Genomic DNA, 26,770 nt, shown 5'->3' on the forward strand with positions numbered 1-26,770 from the left:
CGTACGTGTACAATATTGAAACATCATAACTTACGTCATAAAAGAAACAAGACATCAGAGGGTACTCCAAGAGCATTGGAATTTCGTGGACCACACCAAAAGGTGCACATTAAAAGTGCCACATTCCTGTAGCCAGAAGCGGGAGACTCTACAACTCAAACATGACTCAACTGCGCATGCGCACAAGCACGAGCCCGCTCTTAACTCTAAAACGAATCTAATGCAAACAGTTGTGACTTCACGCTCATCGGAGACAATTTGTTGTTATGAAGCATTGCATAGTCTTCCTAAAGCCTTTGACACATTTTGCTGTTGGCAGACACTTGCACGAGCACTGTGTGTCGTTGTTGTATATGGTGCATTTCCTTTGCAATTTAAGTTATTTTCGTTTTTCTCTCTCGTTTATGTTGTACTGTTGAAGTGTTATTCCGCAGTAGCAGGATACAGTAACGTACTTTCTTAGGGTATCGGTTCTTACCAGTCAAAATTACAAACATTTAACTGAAAACTAAAACAATGAAAAATTCCCGGAATTCTAAAAAATTCCCGGGATTTTCCCGGATCTCCCGGTTGTCCCGAGGCGTATACACCCTGAGCATTAAATGATCCATTACCAACCGAAGACCCGACCGTAGAAGAATGGACGGTTTCTTGAAGCTTAATACATTTCACAAACTTAGCATCTGTCTCGATACCACGCACTCCAATCAGTGCCTCTTCCCGTGAGCACCACCCAGCCACAGCACCAGAAGTTCCAATGCTGCAGAATGACAAGCAACCACCCCTAGGAATCCACAGGGAGGCAACAGCTCAGAAGTGCCATCCCTGTGCTGTCAGGGGGATCAGCCAGATGCGTAGGCCTACATAACGGCCCATGACATGGACTGGCCACACATGCTGGTGGTCTAGTGGGGCAGAGCAAAAGGACAGGGGGAGGGGAATCCATGCCATGGACACTAGGTAGGGATTCTTCTCGAAATAACATTACAGAAAGAAAATTTAGAAGTGGAGGTCAAAGTCCAAAGGGGTGCAAGAAACACCAGAAAGGAAGGATGGAAAGGAATAAAACTGCAAGGAATACAGGAAACCAGGGTGATAGTTAGGTCAACTTAAGTATGAACAACAATAAAGAGGAAGGAGGGGCAGCAGGGAAGGAGTGATGATGTACAGGGAGGAGCATAGGGAAGGAAATACAGCCCGGGAAGAAAGAATGGGCTGCAAAAGCTCGGCAACCCATGCGCGCCTCGTATGAGCTCACAACAGAACTGTGAGGCCCCTGGGGGATAGGTGACTAAGAATCCCACACATGGAGTTTCATTTAGTTTGCACCCCCTCATCACTACTTCAGACACCTGTCATTAATGTTTGTTTATATCTAACTGTATAACATGAGCCTTTTAAGCTATTTGCTGTTTACCAGATGTAAACCAGGTGCCTTGTTCTCCTGCCATGGTACGGTATTAGTGTGTTTGGCTCGTTTATCAATCTAATTGTGTCATCAGGACAAACAGTTTTCGAAGAGGTCTGCAATGCCTGGATAAACCATTTATGTATGGCAAAAAGAGGAGAGGGCTAAGAACCAAAATTTGCTGGACACCATATTTAATGTTTCCCCAGTACAAATTTAGTCTTATTCCTGTGGCTAGGTCACAGAAAATGCCCAAACAGAAATCATCCTTATTTAATTTTATCAGAACTGAGTTTGTAAGGTCACATACTTTTGTATCTGTAAAGAAGCACTTGTGGAAGTAAAACTGGTTTCAATGATATCTCTAGTAGCAGAGTTGTCAAAACTGATGTCTGCTGGTGATGTATGTAATATCTGTCTAAGTAAAACTAACAAATGTGTTTTTGATGACCCCATTTCTTTTCTCCTTTTGTTCCCAGAAACCTAATTTAGTGGACAATGATTTGTCATTATCAGTATGATAAGCATCATTTGTCTTAACAAGTTTATTTTGTTTCATGGCCCATAAAGCTCCAAATCGTCTTATCAATCATGTATGAGAGGGGACCCAAAAATAACCGGAATTTTTTTCTAGAAAGCATATACTTTATTGTTTTCAAATACAACCTTAATCTCCTTCGAAGTACTCTCCATTAGCATTAATACAATTGTCCAAACGTTCATTCCAGTTTTCGAAGCACCTTTTAAATTCGTCCTCTTTGATACCTGCTAGCACTTTCATGACATTGCGTTTTACGTCTTCCACATCCGCAAGTCTCTCTTCATCCTCGGGAATAGGAAGAAGTTCGAGGGTGCTAAATCTGGCGAATAGGAAGCATGGGTCAAGGTAGTAGTCTTTGTTGAGGCCAAAAACTGGCGAACACTGAGAGCCGTGTGCGCGGGAGTGTTGTCGTGATGCAGGAACCACACGCCAGAATCCCACAAAGCCGGATGTTTTCGCAACAAACTTCTGCGAAGCTGTTTCATAACCTCCAAATAGAATTGTTGGTTTACTGTCTGGTTTTCAGGGACAAATTCAGAGTGTACGATCCCTTTGATGTCAAAAAAACAGATCAACATAGTTTTCACATTCGATTTCACTTGTCGAGCTGGTTTTGGTCGAGGTGAGCCAGGTGACTTCCATTGCGATGACTGTTGTTTGCTTTCTGGGTCGTACTCATAGCACAATGACTCATCACCTGTAATGATTTTGTTGAAAAAATGTGGATCATCTTCGAACGCGTCCTGCATTTCGAGACAGGCTTGAACGCGACGATCCCTTTGATCTCCGGTAAGAAGCTTCGGCACGAATTTTGCTGCCACTCTTCGCATCCCCAAATCGATGGTCTAGATGCGCTGAATTGAGCTCCAGGACAACCCGGACAAGTTCTCGAGTCGGTCGATTGTCCTGCGTCGATCTTCACTGATGAGATCACAGATTTTGTCGATATTGTCTTTGCTTGAAGCAATTGAAGGTCGACTGGAACAGGGCTGATCTTCAACCACCATTTCTCCCTTTTTAAACTGAGAAAACCATTCGTACACTTGCATTTTACTAAGAGCACGGTCTTTGTAGGCTGTCCGAATTATCGCAACAGTTTCTGCTGCATGCTTGCCGAGCAAGAAACAAAACTTCACTGCCACACGTTGTTCGTAAGAACTAGCCATTTCCTCATGCCGCGTCTGCACTGTACGCACACTGAAAGAACTGCCAAAGAAACCACGCTTCTCACTATTGGGTGACGCCGCGTGGCAGAATGACTCAGCAGAGATCCTACTATAACCCTCTGGCGGCGAAACCTGCTACTACAACTACACGAAGTCAGCATTACGATTCCGATTACTTTTGGGTCCCCCCTCGGGTCCTTGGGTAGGATTTTACTTTATACAGCTGGTCATGGTGAAGTAAACTGAGAAAAACTGTAGTCTCAGACTATTCACCAGATGACTGAAGAATTGAATATCAGTGTGAGTTATCATTGGTTGCAGAAAGAAGCAGATACATATGTTTGCATACCATCCTGCAACATGCATCTAGTTCTTTCTACTTACTGGTCATTTGGTTTCCTGAGTATCACATGAACAGAGGAATATTACAATAGCAACTACTAGGTGCACAGTGAATGGGAAATTACAGATTGTATCTGGCCTCAGCAACCAGACTGTGGCCATGTGTGTACATGTCCAATGTTTACTTCCGATGAAGGCCTTGTTGGCCGAAAGCTTACTTTTCGACAGCCTTTCTGTCATGCCTGTATGCGACTCAGCATCTCTGCTATATCGTGATCAGCAAATTATAGATTGTCATTTATTTGCTAGACAGACTTTTCGCCTCATTTTGTTGCCCTGGGAGATAAATATTTTACATAAACTATTGAGTGCACTTGGAAATAATGTGTGTTGCCTTCATACTATGCACTTAACTTTAATGCAAGCACAATAACTGAACATTTTCACATAATGTGTGTAAATTGAATACTTACATAGTTCACAATGAGAGCCATCCCAATTTGTACTCTCGGTTCTTCCTTGATTCTCTCTGTAAATCTTGCAGCTACTAATGGGTCTTTTGGAATCTGAAAACAAGGTAAAAACGTCACTGTCACTGGATACTGCATATACATCTTTGCACATACTGGTCATAGTTTATTAAGACTCTACGGTACTTCCTTTGTGATATTTATGACAATGTTTCCTTTTGAGATTTCTGGAGATGGCCGTCCAAAAATTGGATCGCTCCGGGGGTGTTTCCTGTGATAAATGTCAATGAGAAATGCAATTTTGGATATTGTGGTTCAATATGAAATTTACGTACCTAATTTAGACAGTGGCCTAAAATTTGTCTGGTACAGTTTAATGACACTGTTGACAAATAATGTTAACAGGAATGAGTAATTGGAGCAATGGGCAAAGACACATGTTCTGTCACACACAATTTTTTATAATCCCATCATACACCAGTTGGAAAAACTGAATACTGTCCATGTTTGCTGTCACCAGTGTTCCGCATCCACATCCAGGCTCCACAAGCCACCTAACTTCAAGTGTACTTTTGGTATTGCCACAAGTTCCTCCTTTTCTGTAACTGAATGGTGTGCGAGGTGGAGGCAGTTGGTAAGCCTTCGAATGAGCTCTAATTTCTCTTTGGAATAAAACAACAGCCCCAATTAAACTTCTAACTTAATTTTAAAAACCATGGCCAGTTTTAGCCATTATCCAGTTGTTATGAAAGCAGTAACTGTAATTGAACTGGTCAATGATCCTGTGTTCACCACAAACCCAAACATGCAATACACCACAAACCATCTGATTATTTGATACTTACACACTTGGAGAACCTGATACACTCTGACGAGCAGATTACCCGATACACAAAAATACTTCACAAATCGACTGAATAAATTAAAGAAAATTATTTCACTTAGGAACAAATATATTAAAATATAATATAAGAAAATACTTCAACAGCCAATGAAGAAAGGGTTACAAAACTACAAAAAGCATACAGACTTACATGGAACCATTACAATAAAAGAAATATTTCTGTCAATGCCAAATTAAGACATTACAAAACAGTAGTCTTACCTGAGGCCTTGTATGCCTCAGAAACAACAGTAATCAGAGGAAGAACTAAAATCAAGGAAATGGAAAAGCAAGAGAGGAAAATTCTGAGAAAGATCTATGGGCCAGTTCAGAGACAGGGGATCTGGATAAAGAGACCAACAAAGGAATTGTACAAACAGGCAGAGACAATTACAGACAATATCAGAAAAAGAAGGGCAAAATTCTATGGGCACATTCATAGGATGAATGAAAATAGGCTGACCAAGAAGATTTTTAACATAGTGGTGACGAATAAGATGAAAACTAACTGGGTAAAGGAAACCATGGAAGACCTCAAAAATCTAAACATCTCCACAGAAGAAATATCAAACAGAGGAAAACACAGAGAAAAAATCAACAAACAGAAATTCGAAGAAACACCAAAAGAGAAGAAACCAGGAAAGAAGTGGACAGAAGAGAGGAAGAAGAAACACAGTGATTTTATGAAAGGTTTTTGGGAAGAGAAAAGAAAGAGACAGAAAAAAGTGCCATGAATTTGAAATGTACCAATTTATGTACCGTATTGTCATTGTGAATATTGATTGTGTTTTAACGCTCTCCTTAATGGGGAATTAACGATGATGATAATAATAATAATAATAAGAAGAAGAAGAAGAAGAAGAAGAAGAAGAAGAAGAAGAAAATACTTCAAAATGTGAAAGGATGTGTTCACTTTAAATTTGAGAGAAATATTTGAAAAGAATTAAATTTTTTGTGCTTGAAAAGAATTAAATCTTCTGTTATTAGTTTTTAAATAAATATTGGATTGTAATTTGAAGAACTTCTGCAATGTAAATGTTATAACACATAACCAAACTATAAAGCACATCTTTCAATTTAAACCATAAAAATGTAACATCTATGAGTTACAATGGGACACCATCATCGCTAGTCATTTTGTATGCGAGTTAATGTTTGGTGAGTGTTAATGTTAGTCACTTAGCATGTAAGTCTGCCAGTTCTTGGAGAGAAGGGAGACATGTTTGTTGATTAAACACTAAGTAAATGTGATACAAACAACTGCGACTTTTGTTCAACTTGTTGACAAGTTACAGAAGTAGAACCTAAACAATCCTTTAGCAAGCAAGTGAAATCAGAGTTGACAACAAAGTCTAACTGATGACAAACCTACAGTGGAAAATGGCAGCAAAGTTAAGTAATGCTAATTTAGTTCAAAAATTTTCGTGTAGCGTTGTTGGATTAACAATTGCACAACATAATTCTAAACCAAATTATGCTTTTAACAACATTTGGATGACACTATGGAATACCATTTCATTTTAAACATTAGTAAAAGGTAATGGAGGAGAATGTTATACATCAAAAAACAAAGTATAATGGAATTACTTATATAGGGAAGAATGTAACAACAGGCATTATCAACAGCAGGTTGATAAAATAACTAGTATCGAAAAACAACACCTCCACAAAAACCATAAAAACAGAATAGAAAAAAATAATATCCTATAAATTCATTCACAGTTTAGGAAACAGATATAAGTTCTTGTGACATACAGTCCCGATGAACTGAGTAAACACACAATGTGTGAGTAACTAATCCATTAGAGCCCAGCGTTGAATTAGTGGTACAGCTGACAGAGATGGAAGGGGTCTCTCTCTCTCTCTCTCTCTCTCTCTCTCTCTCTCTCTCTGTCTCTTTTATTGTTAAACATCTGTTCTTTCAGTTTTTTACCAATAGTTGTGGGGATCAGTCCACTACTGTGAACAATTGGCAACTGAATTTAAATATATTTTTCTACAGCCAGAATGTCATCACAGCATGAATTTAGAGTAAGCATAACAAATAAAATAATTTATCATTAAGGTTCAAAAAACGTAAATAGCTCCTTAAAGTGCCAACACAATTGTCATTTACTGAAATTTATGCAACATCATTTCATATTGCAGAGACACACGATACATTTTCAGCATTACATAAAAACTGTCTTTTGTTTGTCGGGTACTTCTGGGACAGCCCTTATACATTGAGGTGACAAGAGCAATGCGACAGTGATATGCACATATACAGATGGCAGGAGTATCGCGTACACAAGATGTAGCAGGGCAGGGCATTGGCGAAGGTGATATTTGTACTCACAAGGGAACCTCCCCATCGCACCCCCCTCAGATTTAGTTATAAACTGACACAGTGGATAGGCCTTGAAAAACTGAACACAGATCAGTCGAGAAAACAGGAAGAAGTTGTGTGGAACTATGAAAAAATAAACAAAATATAAAAACTGAGTAGTCCAAGTGTAACATATCCAACATCTAGGACTTTATAAAACGAAGAGCGCCGTGGTCCCGTGGTTACCGTGAGCAGCTACGGAACGGAAGGTCCCGGGTTCAACCCTCCCTCGAGTGAAAAGTTTTATTTTTTTTCGTGGTTAGAGTGAGCAACTGAGAAACGAGAGGTCCTTGGTTCGAGTCCTCCCTCGAGCAAAAATTTTACTTACTTTATTTTCGCAAAGTTACGATCTGACCGTTCATTCATTGACGTCTCTGTTCACTGTAATAAGTTTAGTGTCTGTGTTTTGCGACCGCACCGCAAAACCGTGCAATTAGTAGACGAAAGGACGTGCCTCTCCAATAGGAACCGAAAACATTTGATCGCAAATTCATAGGTCAACCGATTCCTCCACAGGAAAACACGTCTGAAATATTCTATACGACACTGGTGACGGCATGTGCGTCACATTACAGGAATATGTTGTCGACCCACCTAACTTGCACACTTGGCGAATGGGTAAAAAGATTCTTCTACCTTGCCTGATTTAGGTTTTCTTGTGGATGTGATAATCACTCCCAAAAAAGTGATGAAAACATTGAGTTTGTCGCATAAACGGCAACAAATGAATGCAACAGTTTCACACTCGCACAGTTTTCCCTGTGCTCTGTCAAAACAAACGTTTTTAACGTTTTCAAGTTTTTCCGTGTGTAGACCGTCAAATCCTGCATGTGTCCAAGCAAATCTCAACATGTCCTGGAATTTTGGAGAGCAAAGTTGATCATGTCTGAGTGCATGAACTTCGATAATTGTCTGAAAATAAAAAATTAAAACTTTTCACTCGAGGGAGGGTTGAACCCGGGACCTTCCGTTCCGTAGCTGCTCACGGTAACCACGGGACCACGGTGCTCCTCAGTGAACAGGTACCTTAATGTGACATATCTTGCACACGGACTACTCAGTTTGTATATTTTGCTTATTTTTTTCATAGTTCCATACAACTTCTTCCTGTTTTCTCGATTGATCTGCGTTCAGTTTTTCATGGCCTATCCCTGTGCCAACTTATAACTAAATCTGAGGGGGGTGCGATGGGGAGGTTCCCTTGTCAGGTGATTCTTATGAAAAGGTTTCCGACATGATTATGGCCCCATGAAAGGAATTAATGGACTTTGAATACAGAATGGTTGCTGGAGCTAGACGCATGGCAAATTCCATTTCAGAAATTGTTAGGGAATTCAATATTCCAAGATCCACAGTGTCACGAATGCGGCGAGAGTACCAAATTTCAGGCATTACCTCTCACCACGGTCAACACAGTGGCCGACAGTCTTTACTTAACAACCGACGGCAGCAGTATTTTCGTAGAGCTGTCACTGCTAACAGACAAGCAACACTGTGTGAAATAACCGCATCGATCAATGTGGGATGTACAACCGACATACCAGTTAGGACAGTGCGTCGAAATCTGAAATTAGTGGGCTACGGCAACAAGTGACCGATGTGAGTGCCTATGTGAACAGCACGGTGTCACCTGCAGTGCCTCTCCTGGGCTCTCGACCCTATCGGTTGGGCCCTAGACGACTGGAAAATTGTGGCCCGGTCAGGTAAGTCCCAGTTTCAGCTGGTAAGAGCAGGTGGTCGGATTTGAGCACAGCGCAGGCCCCGTGAAGCCATGGATGAAGGTTGTCAACAAGGCTAAGTGCAAGCTGGTGGTGTTTTTGTAACACTGTGTTTACATGGAATGGGCTGGGGCCCTCTGGTCCAGCTGAACTGATCATTGAGTGGGAATGGTTATGTTCAGCTGAGACCATTTCGAGCAATTCAAATGAATGAATTTTTATGGATGACAAGGCACCATGTCACTGGGACCCCAGTTGTTTGCTACATGTTTGAAGAACATTCTGAACTATTTGATTGAATGATTTGGCCATCCAGATCACTCGTGATGAATCTCATCAAACATTTATGGGACATAATTCAGAGGTCGGCCCGTGCACAAAATCTTACACCGGCAACACTTTCGCAGTTATGGATGGCTACAGAGGCGGTGTGGCTCAGTATTTCTGCCAATGACTTGCATCCGTGCCGTGCCTGGTTCTGCACTACATTAGTAAAAATGAGGTCTGGCAGTATTAGGAGGTATCCCATGACTTGTCACTTCAGTCTAGGCCTGTCTTTATAGGTGATTAGCTTATCTATAGTTTTGTAGATGACTGTTGCTACAGAATGCTTAACCCAGCCAGGAAATATGCCTCAAGTCTTGCAAATGCAATGCAAGGTGGTCTTGTAGACTTTTGTAAGTAGAATCTGATTCAACAGCTAAATGTGGTTAAACTAGGAATATTCTCATAGAGAACTGAAAACAGTAAGTAGAGAAACTTCTGTACTTTGTCACGTGTTTGCACTAACGGCATTTTTAATACTAACAGGAACACAGATGACTGACATTTTGAGAAGACTGATGACCCCAATTTCCAAATAATTGGAAGGAGAGACAGCCCTGCTCACATTTTAATTTAATTGAAAAGATTTAAAGTTTCGGTTTTTAAGCTACCGTTAGTATTTTAAAGAATAATTATATACAGAACACTCAGGAATGTACTAAACTGATTAAATGGCTATCACTGTTCCTTCCAGCAGGACCAACCTGTCTAGAGGTCTTAAGATCTGATATGGATGTGTATCCAAAACCAGCAGTCTCAAAAACAAAAGTTTTCCTGGCAGAAAGAATGTCCCAAAAGACGATGGAATTAAAATCAGAGTATGACCATGACAGCATTCATTTCATACAACAAAATACTTGTAATAAATGCTTCTTATGCAACACAGTATCCACATTTCACACAAAAGAAAACAGATCACAAGGTGTCAGCAGATACTGTGTAGAGTTTCTACAATCAACTATCCATGGTATAAAAATATTATTTCTACTAATGCCACTACTACCGTTTCCATTCAGTGACCATGAAAAGATACACACACTCAAAAACAATGAATCTGTATCTTTTTTTACATAAGAGAATTATTGAAACTGCTTTTCTTGAATCACATTTTCACAGATACACATTCACAAATTTTTTTGTAAATTCTAACACAAACAATACATGCATTCATTATGTTCCACAGATGTCATCCAGGACAGTCTTCAGGGATATGTAATGAACCAATTAAAGACACAGAAATCAGAGAAACTGTTGTTGTATGCTCTGTTAAAAATGATGTATACTATATTAGGGTCGACAGAAGCGTCCGATACCACGCGTCGGTTTTGACCCCTGACGTAAGGGTGTTGTCGTGTGTGACGTCATGACAGCGCGGAGTTTGGTTTGAGTGTGGCTGTCTACAGTTCTGTTTTATCTTATTTTATTTACTTTTCTGATCTGTTCATTCTATCTCATGAGGTTTTTTTTTTTTTTTTAATTTAGAAACACTAAACACTTATTACTTATTTTAATTATCTGTTTCCACCAATTTCTGTTTTAGTTTATTATATTTATCTTTCTGATCTGTTCGTTCTATCCCGTGAGATTTTTCTTTTTTAAAAAAGACGAAAAACACTAATCAGCTACTGAAGCATCTTTATCTTCTATGGGTTGCAGGGGTTACGACCCCTGGGGAGGTGGGTGGGTATTCATGCATGGCTGTCTTCACTTACACGTTGTAGCTACGCAAGGCGTCTAAATTTGTTTATATTTAGTTTGCCCCCCACCCAAAACACCCCATTTCCCGCCCTTGTCCCGTTAGTGTCATTAGGCTTCTTGTGGAAAGTGTGTGTGTTTGTTTTTGTTTCCGCCATATTTGTGACGTCATGGGTCAAAGCAGACGGGCGGGATCGGACGCTTCCGTATTTCCCTATATTAACAATAGACTGTTGCTATACTCCCTATCTTTATATATAATTGTGCCCTCTATATATAACTGAGTAAATTAGGAAGCAACCTGCAACTCTTAAAAAACTGCTGCCTCTTCAGTTTCACTAGAGAGCTCCTGTTTATCTACTCTTAGCAGCTTTACAACCTTTGAAAAATGCACTTATCAGAAGCTATGTCTGAAATCTGCGCTTCATAATTTCATATCTGTCACAAATTCATACTATCTTTCAAACACTGAACTTGTGTGACCTGGTGATTGAAGATGCAGAAAGAAAGGAATGATAACATATGCTTGATATAACAGACTTTTAACACATACCAGATACTGGCTTAATTTCAATTTCATTAATATTTTATGGTGACTTAATCTGAACAGAAATTAACACAAATATACCAACTGTTACACATACAAGGTAAACACCTTGAAGCTGGTTACAACACATTACCCAATGAAAGTCCTCAAAACTGCTGCCACGAACACTAACTGAAAGATCAGTACTTTGCTTTTGTTCACCTCATGGTAAAATATGGTATTATACTTTTAGGTTGCAAAGCATGAGGTATTGGACTTTTCAGATGCAAAAATCAGTTTTAAGCATAATGGAATGAGTAGAAAAAAAAGTAATATCATACCACTGGTCATATGTATGTCCATGAGATTATTGTATTACACCTACATGTACTTTAAAAAAACACACAGCTAAAAAGCCAAACTTATTACATAAAAATGCAAAATCCACAATTATAACATGTAGGTGGAAGAAAAAAGCTAAAGCTATCGTCAGGTTGAGAGGAACATTACACAGTGAGAAAAAATACGCTGTGTGCTGGGACTGAATGAAGTCTTTGATACGATTTTGCCACCACTCAGGCAAAGTGTCACCTTTCCAAACACATCAATACATTGGGCTACATTAATGATCGGTCTGTCAACACAGTTTAAATCACAAAAAATAATATAAACAAAAAATATAGTTATGACCCTGTTGTCTTCTAGTTTGCACACATGACATCACACGCCACATCATCATTACATCATGGGAGAAAGCAGAAATCTGTTACCATTAGGTTCAGTTGCTCTATGTAAAGGTTATGGAGTTCAGGGAGATGCTACATAAAATTTGAAGTTCTTAATTGGTATAGAAAGTATGAAGACTTTTGGTGCTTCAAAAAAATAACCTTACTTTCAATAGGGCCTACTATAAATAGGCTAATTCTGAACTGTTTCATGTTAAGCATAAAATGCACAATTGTCAGTTTGTGTGTCCAAGGTTCATTTTACAATGATATAGCATTTGGTAGCCCAACAGCAGCAGAGATAAAGATATACAAATAAAAACACATTTAAATACTGAAAGGGCAGATACCAATGTTATCAGAGAAGTAACATAAATACCCACTATACTTCTCAACAGACTTGTCACATATCTGACCACATCTTGTAAATAATATGAGGCCTAATAAAGTATAATTCAATACAATGGAACAATGTTCTGATTAGTTATGCGAATTTCTAGAGTTTATTTACATTCTACAGTAACATCTTCCACGCAGACTAAGTCTTTCTCGAAAGTACCGCTTTTACTTCACTGACCTGTGTTTAAGGGGCACTGCGACAGAACCTTCCTTTCACACCGCTACACAAATACTGATTCCATAAAAATGTCTGCATGACGAGATATAGAGCTCAGATTGAAGGGAATCACATGTCATCGCAAACTGGTTCTAATGACATCAGATCACAGAAACCGTGTACTAGTATAATACTCCTTTACAGATATTATTACTGGAAATGAAATTTGGAAGTCATACAGCCAAGCTGCTAATGGGACAGAACGACATCATCCAGTATAATGACATTAAAGAGCGTTTAGGGATAAGTGCTCGTTTCCTCGCGTTTCTAAGTAATACGCATACAAAATTTCGCGACGAACGACAACTATGTTAGGCTACGTTAATATCGTGACTAATCTAGCTACGCACGGACACCCAAGTGAGACAGAACCGAAAAAAAGAAACCTTTGCGTGCGATTGTAGAGAATGAAATGTTTGTTACCGCGAAAGACTACTGATATATCTATACTATATTATTATTACTACAACTAAAAACTTTGGAGTGGTTAGTAGCAAAACTGCTTAAACCCCTGACACAAACACTTTATTCACTTCTACCTGAATGGAAATCAGGAAAAGAAGTTTTATTACTTAGAACTATACCATATTTCTTCGATATCAATTCAAGAAGCCTACTAACATATACTTCTGAATGCGAATCACACTTACCGCCTATGAACCATAGCTAATAGCTATTAAGTCCATTAACCAACACCCGCAAACATTCGAAGTTTCGAACTCTGACAGAAAACATAATCGTCGACTCCAGCGCCACTTCTGCCAATCATCTGAGATGCACAAATATTGTGCGATACGCTTTTGTTTCATTGAAAACAGCTGTTCAAAACAACAGACAATGTTTTATTTTCAGGAAACAAACTATTTCTATTATCCTAAAACAGTCAGTACTCAGTAGTTCGGAGACCAAACACACGAAACAGTGCCAATTTTGCGTTTTTGCCATTATATTTCTCGTAGTTGTATGATAAGTGTCCATTAAAGAACACCAACACAGTCGTCAGACATTTTTCTGTTATGTTACAAAACGTTTGTTTATTTACCCTCCAATGTAGTGCGTTGAATAGGGTGCAGTTGTTGTCAACGACAGATTGTTTTCGGCATTAAAAATATATATCAACATGGTCATGTAGAAGCTAGCAATGCGAGAAAGAAAAGCTATTTTTTTGTTGTTGAGTAAAGCAAGATTGCTCTTCAAAGTACGTATTTCCTTGCACACTGTATTACGTCAAATTTACCTAGAAAAAACTATATGAAGACAGGTATTTAATGCCTAGACTTCACGAACATTATAGCCCTTACATATAGCTCGGGTAAACACGAAGAATATATAGCACATTAGAGAATAATATTTAATGCAGTATCTACCGTATTTACTCGAATCTAAGCTGCACTTTTTTTCCGGTTTTTGTAATCCAAAAAACCGCCTGCGGCTTAGAATCGAGTGCAAAGCAAGCGGAAGTTCTTAAAAATGTCGGTGGGTGCCGCCACAACTTAGTCCTGCCGTCGAATATATGTAGCGCTACACTGCATTGCTTTGTAGGCACAAAGATAAATACTGGCGCCAAAACCTCTGCGTCAGTAAATAAATTAAAAAAAAAAAAGATGGAAGACAAGCTTTTTTCCTCCGCGCTGAGTTTCGACCATTGCATTTTCATACATTATCCAACGAAGTAAATACAAATTCCGTATTGTTCATCTTCGAATGTAGCAGCATTTCAATGTACTACGAAAACCCGACTGGCAAGAATGTTTAGAATGTTTGTCAATATGGCCAACTCTACGATCTGAATTTTTTCCTATCTGTGAGAAGAGATGGTTGCTAATAGGAACTTTTATAAATTGTGAATCACATGCAGTATTCTCGTCACCATAAGAATAATTTATTATAATGTAGACCAAGCGGGTCTCTCGAAAATAATATTATCTCATTAACTGTTATCCCCACAAAAAATGTTATTACAGTTCTCGGTAGAACTCTTTTGGTCGTATTAAGAAATGCCATCAGATCTTTTGTACGAATTTATTACTTTTACATGACAAAAGGGTGAGTCCCACATTAATTATCTCATATGTCATCGTCACAAATAATGTTATTATACTTTTTGGTAGAACTCTGTGGGTGATATTCAGAACTGTCATCAGAACTATTCTACGAATTTTGCTATAGTAGAGAAAGTGAGTATCAGATTAAAACAATTATTGTATAAACTATTATCGCAACAAAAATGTTCTTATCATTTTCAATGCAACTCTTCCGGTGCTATCCAGAGCTGCCAACAGAACTGTTATACAAATTTATTTTTTCCAAACTGACAATTTTTTACCATACCAAAATTTTGCCGAGTTATTGTTTTCTTCCCGAAATTCTGCAGAACTAATCGTGTTTTGAGCAGGGAAATCTAGAACTATTGCATATATATCAAGAACTATGAAAAAATGTATATTTATCGTAAAAGGGGTTCAAACTTCACAGGAAATGCTCATAAGCATTCCTTAATAAAGGCAGTTACTACGTAAACAATTACCTGCACAGAATATGTTACTAGTATTTTCGATAGAACTCTTACAATGCTATCCAGAGCTGGCATCAGAGCATACGAACAGACATAATTTTTTTTTTTTTTTAGTAAGTGTGCCCCACAGCTAATCAATTACCATACAAACTATTATAACCACAAAAAATGTTATTATGATTATCGATAGAAGTCTTGAGGTGTTAAACAGAACTGTTCATCAAAACTGTTAAATGAATTTACTTTTTCTGTGTAGAAAGTGGGTCTAACATCAAAGCAGTTACCGTATAAACTATCATCGCCACAAAAAGATATTATTAGGATTTTCGATAGAGCTCTTGGTGTTCTGTTCAGAACTGTTGTACGAATTTACTTTTTGCGAAAATTGACAAAGAATGTATTCGATACGAAAATTTTTTCGAGTATTGTTGTTTCTTTTCGCTAAATTCTGCAGGACTATTCAAACTTTGTACAAATAACTCTAGAACTGTGACTTTTCTATCAAGAACTCTGACAAAATATATATTTCTGAAGAAAAGGATTCCAACTTCACAGTAAGTGAAGAGGTTCCCTCCTTAAATTGCAAATATCTCGTAACGTGTTAGCTGCACAAAAAATTGTAATTAGGATATTCGATAGAACTATTGGGGTTCTGTTCAGAACAGCCCTCAGAACTATTGTCCGAATTTACTTTTTGCGAAAATTAATAACGAATGTTTGCTATACGAAATTTTTTTCCAGTATTGTTGTTTTCTTCGTTAAATTCTGCAGAACTACTCAAATTTGGTACAAAGAACTCTAGAACTATGCCATATCTATCAAGAACTCTGAAAAAATATATATTTCTGAAAAAAGGGGTGCCAACTTCACAGTAAGTGAAAAGATTTTCTCATTAAAATGCAATTATCTCGTAAAATATTAGCTGCAGTAAAAAATGTTACTTGGATTTTCCAAAGAACTCTTGGAGCTCTGTTCAGAACTGTGCTAAGAACTCTTGTACTTATTTACATTTTGCGGAAATTGCCAAAGAATGTTTTCGATAGGAAAATTTTTCGAGTATTGTTGTTTTCTTCGCTAAATTCTGCAGAACTATTGAAATTTTGTACAGAGAACTCTATAACTATGATTTATCTATCAAGAACTCTGAAAAAAATATATATTTCTGAAAAAAAGGGTGCCAGCTTCACAGTAGGAGCTCTTATGGAATTCTTAATTAAGTTGCAATTACCTCTTAAACTATTACCTGCACAAAAAAATTCTAGTACGATTTTCGGTAGAACTCTTCACGTGGTGTCCAGAACTGTCATAAGAACTGTTGTACGAATATATTTATTTTTTCCGTAGACAAAGTGTGTCTCACATTAAATCAATTTATCTCATAAACTATTGTCAACATAGAAAAATGTTGTTGGGATTTTCGATATAGCTCTTGGGGTTCTGTTCAGAACTGTCCTCAGAACTGTTGTACAAGTTTAATTTTTGCGAAAATTGACAAAAAATGTTTTCGAAACGAAAATTTTTTCGAATATTGTTGTTCTCTTCGTTAAATTCTGCAGAACTATTGAAATTTTGTACAAAGAACTCTAGAACTATGCCATATCTATCAAGAACTCTGAAAAAAATATATATTTCCGAAAAAAAGGGTGCCAACTTCACAGTAAGTGAAAAGATTTTCTCATTAAAATGCAATTATCTCGTAAACTATTAGCTGCACAAAAAAATGTTACTCGGAATTTCGAAAGAACTCTTGGAGCTCTGTTCAGAACTGTGCTCCGAACTCTTGTACTTATTTACATTTTGCGGAAATTGCCAAAGAATGTTTTCGATACGAAAATTTTTTCGAGTATTGTTGTTTTCGTCGCTAAATTCTGCAGAACTATTGAAATTTTGTACAAAGAACTCTTGAACTATGCTACATCTATCGAGAACTGTGAAAAAAATGTATATTTCTTGAAAAAGGGGTGCTAACTTCACACGACTGGGGTCCTCGACCTATGCCAGAGGGGTCTGCAAGATGCTATTAGAATAAAAAATATATCAAATATATTTTGTATGATAACAGATTTTTTGTCTTGACCACTCAATATTTTTTCAATAATGAATATGTCAATGTTTTTTCTAAGTACCAAAAATAGAAAACGTATAAAAAGACTCTTAATTCGGATTTTTTAGGTACTTGATGCTGTGATTTGACAAGGTACCAGTCATGCTCGATGAGAGGGTCCTCGAGAAAATTTTGTTGGGAATCCCTGTTCAGGACCAACCAGAAGTACCTTATAAGTTCTCATGAGTGACCTTGTGTGTATCAAAATACATTGAACCGCCACAGAAACTGTTATAGCCACGCATACTCAAATACAGAGATACACTATGTGATCAAAAGTATTCGGACATCTGGCTGAAAATGACTTACAAGTTCATGGCACCTTTCATCGGTAACGCTGGAATTCAATATGGCCTTTATGACAGCTTCCACTCTAGCAGGCATTCGTTCAATCAGGTTCTGAAAGGTTTTTTGGGGAATGGCAGCCCAGGAGAGGTATCGATGTCTGTGGGTGAGGCCTGGCACGAACTCGGCGTTCCAAAACATCCCAAAGGCGTTCTATATGATTCAGATCAGGACTCTGTGCAGGTCAGTCCATTACAGGGATATTACTGTCGGGTAACCACTTCGCCACAGGCCGTGCATTATGAGCAGGTGCTCGATCGTGTTGAAAGGTGCAGTCGCTATCCCCGAATTGCTCTTCAACAGTGGGAAGCAAGAAGGTGCCTAAAACATCAATATTGGCCTGTTCTGTGATAGTTCCAAGCAAAACAACAAGGAGTGCAAGCCCGCTCCATGAAAAACATGAGCCGGCCGCAGTGGCCGAGCGGTTAAAGGCGCTACAGTCTGGAACCGCGCGACCGCTACGGTCGCAGGTTCGAATCCTGCCTCGGGCATGGATGTGTGTGATGTTCTTAGGTTAGTTAGGTTTAAATAGTTCTAAGTTCTAGGGGACTGATGACCACAGCAGATAAGTCCCATAGTGCTCAGAGCCATTTGAACCATTTTTTGAAAAACATGACCATACAATAACACCACCGCCGCCGAATTTTGGCACTATGCACTATGTACCGTGATTCGTCACTCCCCACTACGTTTTCCCACTGTGCAATAATCTAATGTTTACGCTCCTTACACCAAGCGAGTCGTCGTTTGGCGTTTACCGGCCTGATGTGTGGCTTATGAGCAGCCGCTCGACCATGAAATCCAAGTTTTCTCACCTCCCGCCTAACTGTCATAGAACTTGCAGTGAATCCAGATGCAGTTTGGAATTTCTGTGTGATTCATAGTGTCAATTCTCTCCAGCACTACTTCATTCATTAGTCGAGTCCATGCCACGTCGTGTTGCGGCAGTTGTGCGTACTTGTGGAGGCCCTACACGATATTAGCCAGATGGATCAGTTTTTTTGGCTCTTCAATGTACAACTTGTTTATTATTTATTTATCGAAAATAATGAAACGTGAAAGTCGATGAATGTACAATTTAGGGCATCATGAACCGACAGCCAAACATTGATTTTTGGAGTCTGTTTGCACATTGCATTTATTAATCACATCGCAGCAGTAATGTTTACAAAGTGTAATTAACTGTGACTGAAAGAAATGTCTGATGTTATCGAAAAAACACTGTCATTTTGGTTTGATTAAAGATCAAGATCATCATGAACATCGTTTGAGGGCATTGTATTGATGATAACTTCATCCACAGGGATTTCCATTATTCCGTCTCGTGTCCACTACTCTTGCTGCAGCTGTTGCACTTTCCTGCAATAACCTTGCCACTCTATTGTAGTAATTAAAAGGATAGCAAGATTAATAAGGATCTGGAATCTTTCGTTAGGCATGTCACCAGTGACGTTTTTCTACCTGAAATTGTATAATTTTGGTCATGCCAATCCGTCGGAATTAAATCGCAGTTGTAGAGTTATAAACGGAATATAGTACTGGCCCTTAAAATTGCTACACCACGAAGACGCCAAATTTAACCGACAGGAAGAAGATGCTGTGATATGCAAATGATTGGCTTTTCAGAGCATTCATACAAGGTTTGGCGGCGGTGGCGACACCTACAACGTGCTGACGTGAGGAAAGTTTCCAACCGATTTCTCATACACAGACAGCAGTTGACCGGCGTTGCCTGGTGAAACGTTGTTGTGATGCATCGTGTAAGGAGGAGAAATGCGTACCATCACGTTTCCGACTTTGCTAAAGCTCGGATTGTAGCCTATCGCGATTGCGGTTTATCGTATCGCGACATTGCTGCTCGCGTTGGTCGAGATCCAATGACTGTTCAGGAGGATAATAGGGAACGCCGTGCTGGATCCCAACGGCCTCGTTATCACTAGCAGTCGAGATGACAGGCATCTTATCCGCATGGCTGTAACGGATCGTGCAGCCACGTCTCGATCCCTGAGTCAACAGATGGGGACGTTTGCAAGACAACAACCATTTGCACGAACAGTTCGACGACGCTTGCAGCATCACGGACTATCAGCTCTGAGACCGTGGCTGCGGTTACCCTTGACGCTGCATCACAGACAGGAGCGCCTGCGATGGTGTACTCGACGACGAACCTGGGTGCACGAATGGCAAAATGTCATCTTTTCGGATGAATCCCGGTTCTGTTTACAGCATCATGATGGTCTATTGGGGTTTGCACAGCTGAATAAGTATTAAGGAGAAAAGAGACATCTTACTAATAACTATATTTGCACATTCAAGAAGAAAACAAGATTACAGCGATCACAACACAAGAATCCGCACACACAAAGAGTGTTAGGCAATGCCAAAGAGGTCAAAGAGGTCTATTTTACACAGTGCACTTTGCTCCGTCAGACACGAAATATATCGTTCACACAATTCCAACACCCCTCCTTGAACTTATATTTTGTGTGTTGCTTCCACAAGATAAACCAAATAGTCCCACAATCTTCTCAAACTTCTCCTTTTCCAAGGGTTTGGTCAGAAGGTCAGCTAACATGTCTTCTGTACGCAGATAGTCCACGGCAATGTTCTGTCGTTCTACGTGGTCCCGAATGAAATGGTGCCGTATATCAATATGCTTCGTCCTAGCACTAGTAACATCATTTTTAGCTAGGTTTATGGCTCCCTTATTGTCACAGAAGATGGTTGTAGGTTCCTCAATTAAATTGGGTTCTATTTCACCTATTAATGTTCGTAGCCATAATGCTTCCTGTGTGGTGTAGGATAGTGCCATATACTCGGCCTCTACGGTGCTCAATGCAACAGTTTTTTGCTTTTGACAGGACCATGATGTGAGGCCCCCATTAATTTAAAACAGCAGCCAGTGGTGGAGTATCTGTCTCCCAATTCACTCCCCCAGTCCGCATCACTATATCCCTCTAGTTTTGCGTTACCATCTCTATGGTATTTAAGCTCATAGTTTGAGGTTCCTCTTAGGTATCGGAATATCCTCTTTACAGGTTTTCAGTGCTTTTCCTTTGGGTCTCTGCAATATCTGCTCGCTGCATTGGAGGCAAAAGCAATGTCGGGTCGTGATGTTTGAGACAAATATAACAGACTCCCTACTGCTTCTAAATAAGGAACATTCTTGTCACATTCCACATCAGTCTCATTTACACTTAACTTCACTCCTACTTCCATTGGAGTACTTATGGGTTTGCAATCACTCATGCCAAATTTCTTTAATATTTTTTCCGTGTATGATGATTGACTTATGCTCAATTCTTGTCTTTCTTCATCCTTAGTAATTTGCATACCTAAATAACGTTTAACTTCTCCCAAATCATGCACCTTAAACTTGGTTTGCAGCTGTTTCTTGAAAATTCTCATTTGGCCTTCACTTTCAGTCAGGATAAAGAAATCGTCCACCCATATAGCCATTATTATTATTTCTTCTTTTCTCCCTTTACTCCCTTTATAGTAAATGCTGGGATCTGCCTTGGATTGCTTCATATTCATATTTATTAGAGTTTCATGTAGATATCGATTCCAGCAGCGTCCACTTTGTTTAAGTCCATAAATACTTTTTCTCAAACGCCAAATCTTTTTACTTTCTGACCTGGTTTTTATGGCTTCTCTTGGTGGAATGACATATATCTCCTCCTCCTATTTCCCATTTAAATATGCCGTTTTAACATCCATATGATGAATTATTAAATTTCGTTTTACTGCCAAGGCTAAAAGATATCTCAATGATGCATACTTGACTACAGGTGAAAAAGTTTCTTCGTAATCTACCCCTTGTTTTTGTGAATATCCTTTTACCACAAGTCTTGCTTTGTATTTTGGTGATGAGCTTTCAGGGTTCTTCAGATTGAATACCCATCTTGCCTGCAGTGGTTTCTTATCTCCTGGCATATCTACCTATTCAAAGGTTTCGTTTTGATATAAAGATTCTAATTCTCTCTTCATTGCTTCTTTCCATTCTTGAGAGTTTGGGCAACTCATTGCTTCTTCTGCTGTTCTTGGCTCATCAATAAAAGACTGTGCTGTATACATCTCAAAATCTGGATATTCCTTCGGTTTTGGTACACGAGAAGAACGCCTTACATTGGTTTCTTCATGTTTTTCATCTTCTAACTCATTGTCATCATAAATTGTTTCCATTTGTCCTTGGCTGTCGTCTTCCTCTTCTTCACTTCCTATTTCCTCACACAAGGTTTCACCTTCTGAACTAGGTGCAGTTGACTTAGTGGTTTTGCTCTCTTCTGAGTCCTTCCTATTTTCGAAGAATATTACATCTCTACTTGTGACAATCTTTTTAGTCAATGGATCCATTAATCGGTAGCCCTTTGAATTTTCACAATAGCCTACAAAAATATACTTTTTAGCTTTCGGATCCCACTTTCCTCTTAGCTGTTTTGGAATATGTGCCATTGCATCACACCCAAAAACCCTTATATTGCTTAGATCAGGTTTCTTTCCTACCCATATTTCATAAGGGGTTCTACTCTTTAATGCTTTTGTAGGTGATCTATTGTTTAAATATACAGCTGTTGACACTGCCTCTGCCCAAGAATCTTTGGATGATTCAGCGTCAGTCATCATGCTCCATGCTTTCTCAACAATCGTCCTATTAGCCCTCTCAGCAACCCCATTTTGAGATGGGCTGTACCTTATGGTAGTTTGATGCCTGATTCCCTTTTCTGTCAGAAGTTTCTTCAATTTCTGGTTAATATATTCTCTCCCATTATCAGACCTGATGATCTTGATCTTCTTTCCTGTCCATCTTTCAACCATATTGCAATATTCCTCAAAGATATCACTCACTTGGTCTTTAGAACTAAGAAAATAAACATGAGTATATCGTGAGTAATCATCAATAAACGTAAGAAAATAATTATTCCCACCTATGGATTCACACTCCATCGGACCACATACATCTGTGTGGATTAACTGTAAGACTTCTGTGGATTTACTGTTACTAGTCTTGAAGGGTAACCTTGCTTGTTTTCCCTTTATACATGTCTCACAAGGATCCTTGGACACACTAAAATTCTGTATTCCCTTTACCATATCCTTTATTATAGACATACTCTTTCTATTTAGATGTCCAAGCCTCCAGTGCCATAAAAAACCTTCTGCTGAATATACTGAATCACTAACATTTTTGTGTTTACTGTCAATGATATCCAACTTAAGAATACCCCTTTCGTTATTTGCTGTAGCTATAACTTCACCACTTTCACTGATTACTCTTGCACCCTGCATGTCAAAGGTGACTGTATTTCCTTTCTTGACAATTTCCCCTACAGACAGCAGGTTAGTTGCCACATTCTTTACATAATGAACATTGTGCGCTGTAACCATATCTGATTCACCATTTACACTTACATGTAGATCTAGTTTCCCAGCCAGGTGACACTGGAGTTTGTTGCCATCAACAGTAGATATTCCCATATGAGTCTTATCTTTGATGTCATAAAGAAGTGATTTATCTTTAACAATATGCACAGATGCACCTGAGTCTAAAATCCATTCCATATCATGGTTGCTCATCCCACCAAAAGAATAAAAACATGAGAGTGCTTTACCTTTGTTATTGGTCCTTCTCTCTGGGCTATCAGTAACATACCTCCTTCGCTGAGTGTCTGATCCTGGGCTTACTTTTTCTTTGCACTGAGACGCAATATGTCCCATCTTCTGACATTTATAGCACCTCACCGGTTTCTTCTTTTTGTTTTTTGAGTAGAGAGCAGACGCACCTTCCTTCTCCAATGTACAACAGCTTGGAGCACTCTTTACGTCGTGCAGGATTTTCACCTTAACACTGTCGCCTGTGATTGGTATACCCGAGCTTTCAAGTCCCATAATCATAGGTGCATACCTTTCGGGCAGTCCTGCCAAAAGCAATGTTCCTATCCATTCTTCAGCGATCTCGAATCCGATGTTTCTCAGTCGGTTCGACGTGGTTAATATTTTGTTAACATATTCGTCTACACTCTTACATTTGTCCAGACGAGTGGTAATTAACTCGCGTAATAATCCTACTTTTCTTGTAAGACCACCATCCTCGAATGCACTTCGTAAATTGTCCCAGACTTCTTTCGCTGTAGCAGCTTTTTCAACGTGAACATAATTCACCGAATCAATCAGTAATATCAATTTTGATTTTGCTTTCCTATCCTTACTTGAATAATTCTGATCTGTGGATTTCATTGTCCCATCTACCACGTCCCATAGGTCGTCTAAATGTAAATACGCCTCTACTGCGAACTTCCAGGTTGCATAGTTTTCGCGACCTATAAGTCTTTCAATCTGTGGAATTTGTGCCGCACTCATTCTTAACGGTAACTTGCTTTTTATTGCCGTAAAGAACATCGAAAAATAATGCGGAAAAAAATTGCGATCATCTTGTAAGGATCACTTGCACTTCACGTAAATTGGAATTTTTCCAATACTTTCTCCTTACTATTTTGTTGATATACTTTTTCCAAATGCACGCTGGGCCCATAACCTATTGGGGTTTGCATAGCTGAATAAGTATTAAGGAGAAAAGAGACATCTTACTAATAACTATATTTGCACATTCAAGAACAAAACAAGATTACAGCGATCACAACACAAGAATCCGCACACAAAAAGAGTGTTAGGCAATGCCAAAGAGGTCAAAGAGGTCTATTTTACACAGTGCACTTTGCTCCGTCACACACGAAATATATTGTTCACACAATTCCAACACGGTCGCATCCGTGTTTGGCGACATCGCGGTGAACGCACATTGGAAGCGCGTATTCGTCATTGCCATACTGGCGTATCGCCCGGCGTGATGGTATGGGGTGCCATTGGTTACACGTCTCGGTCACTTCTTGTTTGCATTGACGTTACACTTCAGATGTGTTACGACTCGTGGCTCTACCCTTCATTCGATCCCTGTGAAACCCTGCATTTCAGTAGTGCCACAAACTCCTCTTCTCCCCAATTCTTTTCAATACCTCCTCATTAGTTACGTGATCTACCCATCTAATCTTCAGCATTCTTCTGTAACGCCACATTTCGAAAGCTTCTATTCTCTTCTTGTCAAATGCATATCTGAAGGATATTTTCCCGAAGAACTCAAAGTGGCTAGGGTAATTCCAATATATAAAAAGGGAGATATGGACTCATCTTGCAGTTACAGACTAATCTCCATAGTCCCAGCTTTTTCTAAAATACTGAAATGTGTAATTTACCAACAGCTATCTGTCTATTTTGAAAAATTAGGAATAATTAGTGAATCTCAGTATGGTTTTAGGAAAAAGTTGTCTACTGTGGATGCTATAGACTTTGTAGTCAAATACTTACATCAAGTGTTTGAGGATAAGGGCTATGCTCAACTCACATTTTGTGATCTAAGCAAAGCTTTTGACTGTGTAAAGCATGAGCCACTCCTAGAAAAACTGGAATTCTATGGCATTAGACATAACAGCCTTAAATTAATAAAATCGTATCTTCAGAATCGTAAGCAAGTTGTTTGTGTAGGGAGAGAAATGTCGAGTATAGAGCAAGTCAAGGTAGGAGTTCCGCAGGGATCTGTGCTGGGCCCCTTTTTGTTCCTGATAATGATAAATGATCTGCCGTCATTTATCAAGTCCACCACTGTGTTGTATGCAGATGATACAACATTTCTTAATGCTAGTGAGGATTTCAATAATCTTAAAACTTGTGCAGCAAAGACAATTGACCAAGCATCCTATTGGTTCAAGGCAAATGGATTCCTGCTGAGTGAAAACAAAACACAGCAGATGGTCTGTAGTCTTAGATACAAGCTTCTGTCAGATGATCCAAGTTATGTCAAATTTTTGGGGGTATACATTGTTGATAAATTATCTTGGGGTCAACATGTACAATATATTAGTGGTAAATTGTCTAGAGTTATTTACCTGTCAAGGCGACTTATGGATTTTGTTCCTGAAAAATATGTTAGAACATCCTATTTTTCATTCTTTCAGAGTATAATAACATATGGAATTATTTTGTGGGGGAACTCTAGCTGTGTACATGACATATTAATACTGCAAAAAAAAGCTATTAGGATAATTACTGGTTCTGCATATAAGGCACACTGTAAACCATTGTTCTGTGAACAGAAAATCATGACTGTTATAAACTTGTACATATACTATGTTCTAATTTATACGAAGAAGAAATTACCAGAAACAAAAACCAGAGAAAATGTACACAGCCACAATACAAGAAGGAATAGGTGCCTCTATATTCCTTACCACAGGTTGTCAAAGTCACTCAACAGCTACGAAATCATGGGGTACAAATTATTTAATAAACTTCCTCAATCTGTTCAAGAATTACCTGAACAATTATTCAAACAAACAATTCATGACTGGCTAGTCCTCCACCCATTCTATGACATAAGAGACTTTATCAACTGTAATATAATACTATAATGTTAACAAGAAACCTGTGTTTCTTTCAAACTATTAATTGTATTTTAGTATGTATATGACGTTGTCTATTGCTGTAATGGCCGAATGACAATAAAATTATTATTATTATTATTGTCCAAACTATTTATCACCCATGTTTCACTTCCATACATGGCTACACTCCAGAAACGACTTCCTGACACTTAATCTATATTCGATGTTCTAGTATAATATATTTGTCCAATGGATACCCGTTTATCATCTCCATTTCTTCTTGGTGTAGCAATTTTAATGGCCAGTAGTGTATGTTGCTAACCGATATTTGAAAATAGAGTTCATGTGTTATTGGAATGAATCTTCTTTGTTTGGAGTTTTATTTCATTGTAATTCTCGTCGTGTATAAACGTTTTCTGCTCAGCTACGAAAGAGCGCAGCCGTTCTGCGCTATTGATCTACAGCGCAGTTTATAGGTGAATGGTGGGTATTAATGTGTCTTGTAACAGTGGGAAATATTTTCAAACGTTAATGCACATAGCGAAGGTGAGGAAAGATTTAATATATATTATTTATTACGAGTAAAACA

General features: G+C 38.7%; 1 protein-coding gene across 1 annotated transcript in view; it reads right to left on the bottom strand.

Moving 5' to 3' along the window:
• LOC126212957 (uncharacterized) overlaps positions 1-13,425 on the bottom strand; it is a 386,808-nt gene extending 373,383 nt beyond the window's left edge. The window contains exons 1-2 of the mRNA XM_049940483.1: positions 13,404-13,425; positions 3,931-4,023 (exon numbers count right to left, since the gene is read on the bottom strand). Of these exons, the coding sequence (XP_049796440.1) occupies positions 3,931-3,951 (21 nt within the window). The 5' untranslated portion in view covers positions 3,952-4,023; positions 13,404-13,425. The remainder of the gene's footprint in view (positions 1-3,930; positions 4,024-13,403) is intronic.
• Positions 13,426-26,770: the final 13,345 nt, after the last annotated feature.

This window comes from Schistocerca nitens, chromosome 11 (genome assembly GCF_023898315.1).
Source record: "Schistocerca nitens isolate TAMUIC-IGC-003100 chromosome 11, iqSchNite1.1, whole genome shotgun sequence".
Lineage (NCBI taxonomy): Eukaryota > Metazoa > Arthropoda > Insecta > Orthoptera > Acrididae > Schistocerca > Schistocerca nitens.